At 36.1% G+C, this 12,174-nt stretch overlaps 1 protein-coding gene across 1 annotated transcript in view; it reads right to left on the reverse strand.

Annotated features, from left to right (window-relative positions):
• The window catches only part of LOC104407571 (transmembrane protein 131-like), a gene marked incomplete at its 3' end in the record, with an annotated part of 57,721 nt that overhangs the window by 14,467 nt on the left and 31,080 nt on the right, over positions 1–12,174 (reverse strand). Inside the window, exons 6-11 of the mRNA XM_010016890.1 lie at positions 11,217–11,339; positions 10,488–10,568; positions 7,694–7,844; positions 7,482–7,538; positions 6,407–6,468; positions 1,043–1,151 (exon numbers count right to left, since the gene is read on the reverse strand). Coding sequence (XP_010015192.1) covers positions 1,043–1,151; positions 6,407–6,468; positions 7,482–7,538; positions 7,694–7,844; positions 10,488–10,568; positions 11,217–11,339 — 583 coding nt within the window. The remainder of the gene's footprint in view (positions 1–1,042; positions 1,152–6,406; positions 6,469–7,481; positions 7,539–7,693; positions 7,845–10,487; positions 10,569–11,216; positions 11,340–12,174) is intronic.

The raw sequence follows: 12,174 nt of genomic DNA on the forward strand, positions 1-12,174 counted from the left end.
TATGTGTATGTTAGTCAGTAGGTCCTCATGTAACAACTTCCTCCAGCTTCAAAATCTGAACATATTACCACCTTCGGCTGACAGCTAGAGTTCAGCTATTTTAGAATTACTTATACGCTAAAACATACTTAACTCATCTTACAAACTGTAAGCTATTAAATATCTGAAGTGCTAATCAATAAATAACAATAATAAAAGTCAATCCTCTCCTCTGCAGCCATACAACTTCTAAAATTATGTCTGAAATGAAAAACATTGCATCCATAAACTTCCATTTTTGAGCAATCCAGGCAGAAAGACTTACGGCACTAACAAGTATCCTAAAGTAGTAACATCATTCTGACAGCTGATTAAAATACGTATAAAAATGGAAGTCCCTTTCTACAAATTGTCAGCATAGTGTTTACAGTCATACCATATTGGAGGAAAATGATCCAACACTTTTTTCATATAAATATAAGCGAAAGTCAGTATCAACATGCATAACCTGTATTTGTAGGAAAGGTACCAGTAAAAAGTTTTTCCACCTTCACCTCCCTTCACAGTAGGGTTCTCAAGAACATGACAGAGCTTTGTTTCCATGGGCATTCCAACATAAAATTTAGAAGTAAGACTTCGGATTCTTTTTTAACCTTTGGAAGGATCAAAGGGCAATCTCCTCTAAAATGCATTACTGTGAGGAACACATTCTGGTTTTCTCAAAATTAAATGTCTATTAAGACTAACAACACACTTTAAATAATCAGTGTCTTATCATAAAAATGCTTTTTATTTTTAATATTAGTTTTTTTAATAGAAGAATTAAGAATTCATTCTCTTCTCACCAGTATTTACCAGTCTAAGTCACCTGCTGATTATAATCAGACAATCCCTTCAGAAATAACTGAAGGTAGAAGAACTGTAAGCCTTTTCTAGGTAGGAAAATTCCATTTCTTTCTCAAAATTATAAATTACATTTTGTTAAAAGAGTGAAAATAATTCATGACATTTCAGCAAGTTGTAAGAATCACTTGAAAAGTTCCAAGAGAGAAGTAGTACTTACCATCAAAGCTAATACTTGCAACTTTGGTATATTTACTTTCAGAAGCTTTTAACGTAACTGGCTTGAAATGTACTGTAATAGCTTCGTTCTGAGGTGTAGGTCTAACACTCTGCAAACAATCAAAATATGAAGCACCTGTAAATTTATCATCGTTAACACATTATAGAGCCTTCACATATCCTTCAAAGTGATACGACTGCAACTAGTTTTGGCTCCTACAGGCCTGTCTTTCCCATAATAAAGCAACATTACAAGAGGCTTTTAAACTTCTTTCAAGTTCTGCAAATTACACAGTCTATATGCAGTAAAGTGGACAACAGAGAGTTCTGATTGGGAATGCTGGATGAAATGAGATAATAGCCAGAAACAAGGTAATAAAACAGAAAACAAGATTTATTTAAATTAATATTTATTTTTTATTCTTAATGCTTCAGGGTCACACTAGCTAGACTATTTGCTTTTGGTGCACGCATTAACAAAGCTGTTAACTTGTGTAATTACTAGTGCTGATACAGACATCTACCTTGTCTCTGATCCCATGCTATCTGCAAAGCTGCCATGCCAAAAAAAACCACAAACCAACCAAAACAAATCCCAAACCCCCAGTAAACCACACAGAGAATGGGTTTGCAAATCTGAGATGACACACGTTCTATACCAACATATTACAAGATCACCTTTTGTATCTGAGGATTTCTGTTTTAAACTAAATGGAAAAGGTAAATTGGCCATTACTAGAATAGCAATTGTGTCAGTTATTAGCCAGAGCTGATTTGTAGAGATACTTATTACTATGCAGCATGATTACGGATTTCATGTCAACATCTGAAGACTCTATAGAGTGCTAGCAAAAATCTTTATCTAGATCCCATGGAGAGAAGCTGGGCATAGAGCATTTAAATGCACTTGTTCTTGTTTTGCTTAAAATTAGGACGGCTGCCATGATTTCTCCTCCCCAGCTGTCTTCTCCTGCTGTAAGAACAGCTCAGTTGCTCATGTAGCAGCTGTTAAGCTGCTGCAAATTACAGGATGCTGTATTAAGGAAACTGAAATGAGTGCTGGTTTACCTTATGCTGGGCTGCAGAGGTTTAGCACTTGCTGCACAAGCAGCTGAGCCTTTCTTGGTCAGAGAGGAGAAAGGGGAAAGCTAGTGATATAAACCAGTAACAGTTCTTTCAAGCTAAGTTGTCCCTGATTGTAAATTAGAGCCATAAAATCATGCATGTATAATTAAATTCTGCAGACCACATGATCCTTGGAGGAAACTGGCAGCACTGCTCCTGCAGCTAATGAATAATCTCTGTCAGCTCAACTAGAAGTTCTGCATTTTGGATTTATAGTACTGACCTTTGTCAGCCATCTGCATACACATAGTGCAAATATTTGCTATTTCTCTTAATGAGACAGTTCATAATTACCACAATTCTCTTCTAATGAAAACCTATGCTACGTACCTGAGATCTTAAGGTATCTTTACAAACAAAAACTTTTAAAGCAGACAAAACCAAAGCTGCAATCAAGTTCTCAACTTTTGCATGGCAGAAAGCATAACCACTTCTTGCTCTTTTCATGCAAGAGACTGCTTTTTAATTATTGAAGTTTGAAATTATGCTGATTTCATTTAGTAAATTGAATTGAAAATACTCACAAGGACAGCCTGTTGCCAGAAAACTGGCAGGTTTCAGAGGCACATCTCTTAAACCACAAGCGTAACATCCTAGATGTATTTACCCAAAATGTCTACAGCCAATGAATTTAGTTAAGGAATGAATTTACACTGTATTGTTGAAAATTTCTTCACTGTTTTACATGTTTCCCACTTGTTGCTTAATAACGTGCTATAAAAGGAAAAACATAATTAAGACAACTAAAGGGAAAACAAACATCCCTAAAAATCCTTTCAATTTAACTTTCCTCAAATTTTAACCTACATCAAATAAAGCCGAAGCAAAATCTGTCCTGAGATGCGCCTCAAGAATTATCAGATACAGACTGGCCCTGAGAATACATGCAAAACAAGTTCCATCAAAAGTCTGATACCACCAATTTTCTCAGAAAATCTCCTAACAGCAACTTCTGTGGGGAAGAATTTAAAACAGACACACTTCAGTGACATTTGACTCTCCCATGGAGTGCATCCCAGTCAAGATTCCTGACCCTGCTGTATGAAGATACAGTCAATATTTAGCATAAAACCGTAAAATCGTGACCTTAAATGTTCTTACAGAACGGGAAGAAAGCTTTATGCTATTGCAGCAGTTACTGGGAAAGACTTTGAAGGTTTAAGGACTCTCAGACTACATCTATTCTAATAAACTAAAGAAGAGTACGGGTTGAAACACTGGCACATGTTCATCCACACTGTTTACCTGTCAGCAGGCTCCTGAAAGTAGTTTTGTCTTGTCCACCTAGCATGTTGCTCTAAAGACTGAGCAGGCTGTAGACTTCTGCTTTACAGATAGGAAAGACACAGCTACCCTGCTGCAAGAAGAAAAAGCCCTGTGGCTACAGGCAGCAGAGCAAGGCTGATTCCATTTGTGTCAGAACCACCTCTGTATGGTTTTATTCGCTCTTACAGACACAATTATTTTGTCAGTAATAACTTAGCCTTCAGTTTAAACAGGGAAACACCTAACTAACTAAAGCTCACTTTCACCATAAAGCACCATTCAGAACAGCCACTACTACTAGATTTTAATCCTTTAGGGCAACTTTCACTTGATAACTTTGAGATACATGCAGACTGAAAACACAATGCAGAAGTAAACTACTTCTTGCAGGTTGATAGAAAGAAATAAAAAAATCTACTCTGAAGTATGTGAATTGTGACAGAATTACATAAATACTTTCTTATACAAACACTTATTTTCAAACTGACAGAACTCAGCTTCAATATATGGTTGTCCTGAAGTTCTTGGGTCTTTATGCATCAAACATGATTCAGGAGGTCAAATTTTGAAGTGTGCCTTTGGTTTTAACAATCAAATGGGCTTAAAGTGCCTTAAGGAAACACAAATTTTTATACTAGAGAAGGTGCTCAACAATCTGTATCTACTAGAGTTTTGACAACATGTCCTAATTGCTGCAGCACGTTCATCCACGCTGCAGCAGTTCATCCAGTCACGAATAAACATGATTCTCCCTAATAATGGACAAACCCTACAAAATGCAATTAAGGAAGTTTTTTTATAAAGAGTTTTAGAACTTCAAAAAAGGAAGTGACTTGCTCTTATTTTCCTCAGCCAACCTGCTGGACCACAGCATGACTAAGTATTTAAAGGCAGAACAACTACAACTCTGGCAACAGTATTAGCAGCCTCCCATATACAGATGACCTGAAGATATTTAGTTCCTCCAGCACCCAGCTTAAATATATGCTAAATATAGCCTTGGCCTTTTCTTCTGACATTAAGATGAAATTTGTCACAGAGCTGTCCCACTGCTTTTAAACCGTAGCTCTAAAGAGTCAGAAATCCATTTTCAAGCTTTCCTAGAAATAAGCTACTGACCAGGCTCCTTCTAAAAATTCTTCATCCTTGCTTAGCACTTTCAAATTCCTTGTTTGGCACAGCAGCAGAAATTCATACTATCACACTGCTTCAAATGCTAGAAAAGTTACAAACTTCACAACAAAGCTGTACCTTAATGAGAAAGACAATTGACTTGATGTGCCATATGTAGCACACTAAAATACATCGTATCTGGACCTAATCTGCACCAAATTTACTGCTTTGATACACTGCAAAAGAATAGTTCACCTGGAAAAGTTCCGTCATGGCATTTATAATGGTTATCAAATGATAGTCTTCCATCAGATTACAGTCTATGATTTACAGTCTACAGTCCAAAGACCGTAGCTTAAAAAAAAAAAAATTGGGTAGTTGGGTTTTTTAATGGAGTATGAATTATGTACTACGTTATGTTACAAGTGATACCGATGGTTTGAATATACAGTTATTTGCACTCAGGAAGCATACTACACATTTTGGGGGAGGGCAATTGAAATACAAACACCACCACAAAAAACCCCAACAAAACTAAACCCACAAAACCCCATTCCTATGTAAAACCCCAGCAAACCTAGGAAGATGGACATGATAAAGGACAGCAGACATAGATGCAAATTCAGTAAATTTACCAACCCTCTAACTGTAAAAATCATATACAGGGCTTTTCCACACACACCCCCCCCCAATTAAAAACCCTTCATGAAAGGCCACAAAAGACCTCATAGAATCATCTGACCTCACTAATGCCATATACATCAGAACTTTGACGAATTAATTTCCTTTTGCACTACACTGCAAGTTTCTCTCAAAGTGAAAATTATTAGTGAAGAACAACTTAGCAAGCGTTGCAATGCATTATTACCACAGTGGAAAGTTATCCTCATTACTAAAAGTGTGTCCTGCTTCTAGTTTAAATTCATCTAGCCTCAGTTTCCACTATCTTATTGTAAGTTTTTATTAGAAGTCTACTACTAAAATACTCTTCCCTACAGTTACAGCTATAAGCTTTAGAAACACAGAAATGCTCTCCAAGAGCTCAGGAAGAAACTTTTGCCAATCCTTCAGCTATTCTGGCTTTCCTGGTTTCTTTTTGACATTTCAACGCTTTCTGAAGTGCACTGGGACAAGGTATAGCTAGCTATACAACTAAATCTGGAAAACAAGGAAGGCAGGAAGGGGAGAAGGAAGAAGTGAGAAAAATAGTGGGCAATGAGAAAAATTACACAGGAAAAAGGTACGAATGAAGAAAGGCAGACTACCAGACTAGAGCCAAAATTCTGTAATAGAAATAGAAAGCAGAAAATCCAAAACCTAGAATTCTGAAGCTGGCTGCACTATATGCGCAGCTGCAGTGATCTCATTGGAAAGGGGTCTAGAGGGTTTGCAGTCCTCTTTCTTATTTCAAGCTACAAAGCAGATAACCTCAAGAAAACAAAGGTCAATTTACAGTCTGCTCCTGAAAGCTACTCCTTGCTCATCTTAAAAGACAATGTTGGGCAACCACTTTATACACTCTCATGGAGTGTGTGAGGAGGACAAAGAATCCCACAGACTCTGCATTAATCTCTCACTCACTGAACAGGAGTTACTGTTCTCAAGTATAAAAGCTTCTGGAGCCTCAGATATTGAAGGCACAGCCCATAAATGCCGAAACAGCCATTCAAAGAAAGATATGGAGCAAAAGTATTTTACCATGCATATAAATTATTTGTCTTACTACCAAGTTACATTTTCAGTCACACAGGATGTAGCTTTTAATTCTGAACTTTACATGGTGAACCTGTGAATGATCAATTTTTACAAGAGAAAGTAAACTCAAGCAGAAAATTTCAAATGGAAAGGAAATAAAACTTACTGTAATTGGCACATCTTTTGTTCCTGAATTTAATAAATGCAGATTTAAAATTTTTGGCAGATCTGTTAAAGAACAAAAAACATACCTGGCTATTAGGGTATTTTAACATAAAACCTCCCTACAAAGTCAACTGCATTGGCTGGTTTCTCATAAATCCACTGTTGTTCAGTTTTAAAAAGTTAGACTAACATGACAGTACAGCCAAAATAGCTAGTCTCAAGAATGACAAAACTGCATTTTGGTGTATTGGTAGGTATTATATGCTTCAGCTAACCATTTATATTTCTAACACATTAAGAAATGAGCTGGCTAAAAAATACTACACTGATTGATTTTGCCAGATGCACTAATATTCAGCAGAACCTAATCTTACTTAAAAATCTTTACATGTTAAATTGCAAGGAAAAGTACTTCAGAAGCTACCTTTTCTTTAGCGGAAAGAAGATACAGTGTTTTTCTTTGGTAAGGTGTCCCTTTTACAGATTCAAAAGATATCTTCAGTTTTACTACTTTCTGCCACATATATATATTTAGTTTTATTAAATAATTTAAAATGTAAAATGCTAGTCACAAATGTGTAAGTGGCGCTTCAAGGAACCAGAACTTAGCATAAGAAATTATTAGAAGAATAATAAGAAATTGAAATAATAATAATAATAATAATAATAATAATAATAAATTAAGTTTGCACACTTCCACTATTCCCATGTCTGAAAATTATTTAAACTTAAGCAGAGGCAAAGCAATCATTCAAAGAAGTTTACAAATTAAGTAAACTGACAATGGTTTTCAGACTAAACCATGTGCAACTGTATGAGACTAATGTTATTACTAGACTCATAACTGGATGTGCAAGCTACCGCTTGTTTGTACACATCTCAAGTACACTTACAGGTAAATACATTTGTGCACTATTCTAACACTGTTATCCTGCTTTTGAAACTCTGGCTTTTAAAAAGCATTTAAAAGTTTGCAGGCTTTGCCAGAGGCAACCCTGAACAGCACAAAGGTAACAGGGCTTTCTCCTCCCCACCCTAGTCCTTACAAATACTTTGAGACCTGAAGCATAGTTTACCTTGTGTTCGTAGCGTACCAAAATCTAGCATTTCTGTTGATGAATAGATTCCTGGTGCTTTAAGAAAGGGGGAAAAAATATTAAAAGAAAAGTTACCATTTTCTTGTTATACTGAAAGTTAATTAAGCTGAATAACCAAAACCACTCAAAACCCAACAAAACAGCTAAACAAAAAACCCAAACAACAAAAACTCAACCACTTTTCTACAAACCTGTTGTAACTTCTACTTCAACAGGGAGAATGATAAATTCTGTGCTGTCTGAGGCATTTGTTTTTATTCTAATGAAGGCTGTATGATTATCTGCTTCTCTTGAAGAAAAGCTGGCTCTCATCACTCCTTTTGTTTCATACGGAGGTATTTCCTGATAAATAATCAAAGCACATCTATGAGAGAACAGTAACTACAGAAAAGCTGCCACACACAAAAAAATTACAATAGAAGCATCCAGCATAATTGTATTAACAGCAAAACCTGCAATAGCAGTAAGACATTAGCTACATATTATTAAAATTACCATTAAATTTACAAGGACAGTTGTAATCACCTAAGATGAGGCTGATTAAAAATTGGCATATGCAAGAAGATTTTCACATCCCCTTTGATTATATTTTATGTATTAAAATTGTGGTAAAAAGACAGTAGACTAAATTGACAGAATTTACCACTAAACAAAATCTATTCATAAAAATTTCACTGACTGCAGTAACATCAAATATTGGGTTTGCATAGTCTAACTCTTTTTTCTCCAAAGCAGACACAAGGCATGCGGTTTCAGTGCTAAACACAAGCTGATACAGTGCAAAGTAGCCAGAAGCTTGTGGAGGTGCAGGTTTATTAGCCACCAAGCCTATTCCATCAGTTGCAATCTGCATTCAAGGTTTGAAAGACAACTCTTTCTGTATTTGCTGGACATAGCTGCAGCACAAGACTAGCTTCAGAACCATAGCTGAAATGCTAACATTGCATATTCTTCCCTATCACATTACAGAAGGGCTGGGGAACTAGATTTTTTTTTTTTTTTTTTTTTTAATTGAAGATGAAAACCTCAATTTGAAATTTGGGGCTTCTTCCATTTTAAATCCAAATAAATAGTAGGAATGAGTGGTACTTGTATCAATTGAAGCTGTCAACTGAAATTGTTATTTCATTTGACAGCTTCTTTCTTTTGCGCTTTTGCTGAAGGAAACTAGACAGGGTATAATCCGTATAGGTGCTTCATCATATTATATACCTCTTCTGTGCCTTCTATAGTACAAACTTATACCAATCCGTTCTGGAGGTCAAGCTATATTTTCCATAGCACAATGACTATAGACATATTCTTTGAAAACTGTTGAACATCAAGCTAACTAGCTTCAACTGCTACTACTTGGCAAGCCCCTAAACTAAGAAGCTTTCAAATTCTGTTTTCACACTCATTCACAGACCCAACATAATGCAGCTGTTCATTAAAGTTTCAAAGGTTGTGGTTTGTCTCTTCCATATGTGTTACCAGGGATCCAAGGGTATGTCAGATCCCTGAAGTAACTTTGAAAAGTGATTACAAAAATACTCCTACATACACAGGCTGCTTAATCCAATCATCCAAATATTTGGCATCAAAACATTTTTAAACAACATATCATCACCATATTTCAAATAATTTCTTCTACTTAGCAGCTTTTTCTAACTCCAGTGCAGCTCTCGATATAGCCAATAAAATAACGTATCTGGATGTTTCCTCCTACTAGTGTAGCCTACTAATGGCTACAGAATTCAATATTCCTCTTGCGTTCTTTTGACAACAAGGAAGGGGTTCTCTTTAGAAGCAATGCCATTTGACTAAAATGGTGTGAAAGCACCAGGACTTTCATTTTTAAAAATCCATTTTAATGTTTCCATCTAAACCGCAGCATCTCTTTACTCTTTCAACTGCATTTTTTAAATGCTCATGCTCTGTATTCACACTCACTTGTTTGCAACTTTTGTATTTAAAACTAAGATACTGCTATTCTCAGGACTTTCTCCAGAAAAGCCAGGAATTAAGTTTTGAGATTGTCTTTCTTTGGTCACTTGGAAATATCCTGGCTTTACTTATTACAACAGATGTAACTGTCAGTGACTGTAATGATACACTTGAGCAAGAGACAAGTTTTGGAGCCCAATAACTTTAAACAGGAAAAAAAAAAAAGTCATCAAAAAGAGGAATAATTCTAATTATTGAGGAAAACAAGTTTTGTATCTAGTTGGAAATTCCCAAGAGTGTGATATACAGCACGGAGCCAATACTTTACCTTCAAGGTGCTTCTATAATTTATGTCACTTAAAGGTATTGGTATGTCTTATTTCAGAACTACATTCAGTGAAGAACACAATGAAACAGTCTTAATGGGACAGACTGAGTCCATCCAACCCACTACCCTGTCTTCAGCAGCAGACATGAGAGTAAAGAGTAACTGCAGGGCATGCATGCGGAAATATTTTCCACAACAGTTTCTGGCTACTCTTGATTCATTATCTATGGATTTATTATGGCTGGATACACTGCCGTTTTATTTAACAGTCCTCAACAAATTCTTCTTCCGTAAGTTCATTCAGCTGCTTTTTCAACCCGTGTTTACACTGATAGTGATTTGCTGGAAGGACTTTCTCAGTTTAAAAAAAAAAAAAATTGAAAAAAATTCAGTGTATTTTTCCTGTGGGTTAGATCCAGCTCACAGGCCACCAGAAGGCTTACATTGTCCTGAATGCTCAGCTAGGTGCGATTCATTCTACCAGGAATCATCTTATTCTTCTCATTTCAAAAAAGCACAGCTCAATACAGATGGCTTCTTTTAATTAAAACTGTCCTTCAATTCCTAGTACAGACAATTAACAGACCCTGCTATAATTTCAATTTTTATGGAGTACTTTTAATGATAACAAGACAAAAAAACCCAACCAAACAAACCCAAAACCTAAAATCATGTCAAAACAAAACCTCCCCAAACAAGTACAATGAATGCTGCAAGATATGCTTACTCACCCATAGCTTCCTTGTACCTCCTTGCTGGCCTGTTGGAAGCTCTAAATGGAGATCACCTCCACTGGAATACATTTCTACAACCTGAGGTGGATAACAGGAAAATGTTAGCACTCAACTTCAAAGGGGTCCTGTTTCAGTTATCAGGTATTATAATGTGCAATAGCACAAGTCAGCAACTATTTGACCACTGGAGTATCTTATTAGATGATCATGTTTACCACAGGACTATCCATTTACTTGTTTGGTCAGGTACAGACATTAATCCTGCCTTTAATATAAGAATGCTTGCCAGCATTATATACTAAGGTAGTCTGTAAAGACACCTTATGCTGTGCAAAACAAGCAGAAGGAAGCACAGAGGCATGCCTGGATTAAAAGCAAAGGATTTTACTTTTCCTTTTTTTTTTTTAATACTATTTTACTTTGCTTCAGTATTTTTCTTAATTACCAGTGAAGTTTCTTTATTTTGCAGTAATTATGACCATTTTAGAAACAGAAATTTCATAGTAACTCCCCAATTTAGCAAATTAAGAGACCTGGGAGCATAATATGCAATTTCTAGAACAACTGATTTGCATTTATACAGAAAAACTTTTATATAACATGAAAGAGTTGGCCTCAAATAGCTTTGAAGTTCAAACAGAATTTTAAGCAGTACCAAAATAAACAAAAATTCAGTTTAATATCATAAACAGAAGTGAACATTTAATGATTTTCTCTTAGGCTCACCTGCAAGGGTTCACTGTGAGGGTTATGTATATTTATTATAGGAGAAAAACTGCTATTTACAGGAACTCGTGCCCCAATAAATGGGCGCAATCGATAGGGGTTCGGTACTCCAATGCCAAATACCTGGTGCAGAAAAAGAACAAACTTCAGTAGCTGTAGGTAATTGCTGCAGAGCCTAACAGATGTGCACCAATTTCAGCTATCTACCAAGTACTCTTTTGAATTAGTTTTATACCATTCTTCTAACCGAACATTTAAGACCAGTATCATGCTAATAAAACTGGCTTATTTTGCAGCTAAAGGGTATTTCTCATAGCTACTACTTACTCACACTGACATATTTAGAACACAGGAAGCTTTTTTCCCCTGATACTCTGAAACACTAGATACCAGCTAAAGGTTAAAAAGATGTGAAATATCCTTTAATCATACTGTTACAGAACAGACTATCCATATGGAACTAACCATTTTTGTTGTTGTTTTCAGACCACTGCCATCGTAAGAGTAATTCTTTCAACAAGAGGATTTGTCTCACTTTTCAGGCTCTCTCATCTGTCTGGTTTATCTTTCTGAATCTCAAGTGAGTAATTTTTTGCCAGCTTAATGAATAACATTGTCTTATCACTGGATCAGATGAGTACAGAGCTAAAGAATGAACTAGATCACTGCAATAAGCCACTAAAACACACAAAAAAGTTGTTTGGAGGATTTTAAACCCCACATAATTTCATCGATCTGTCTTACAGTACTGCCCTACAGATACTTACAGTGGTATACCTCTGTGTTACAACAAGCAGCAGGGATGGAAATGTCTTCAACTAGGCTGATAAACACCCCGCCACTCTTCCCACTATTGTGCAAATATACTTGGATGGTTAAGCATGCCATAAGGCCCTTTCAACCCAAACCATTCTATGATTCTATGATACTGCTCTGGTTGATTCACACTTCTTCTGAA

The sequence above is a fragment of the Nestor notabilis genome, unplaced genomic scaffold, assembly GCF_000696875.1.
Source record: "Nestor notabilis isolate BGI_N333 unplaced genomic scaffold, ASM69687v1 scaffold15016, whole genome shotgun sequence".
Classification (NCBI taxonomy): domain Eukaryota; kingdom Metazoa; phylum Chordata; class Aves; order Psittaciformes; family Psittacidae; genus Nestor; species Nestor notabilis.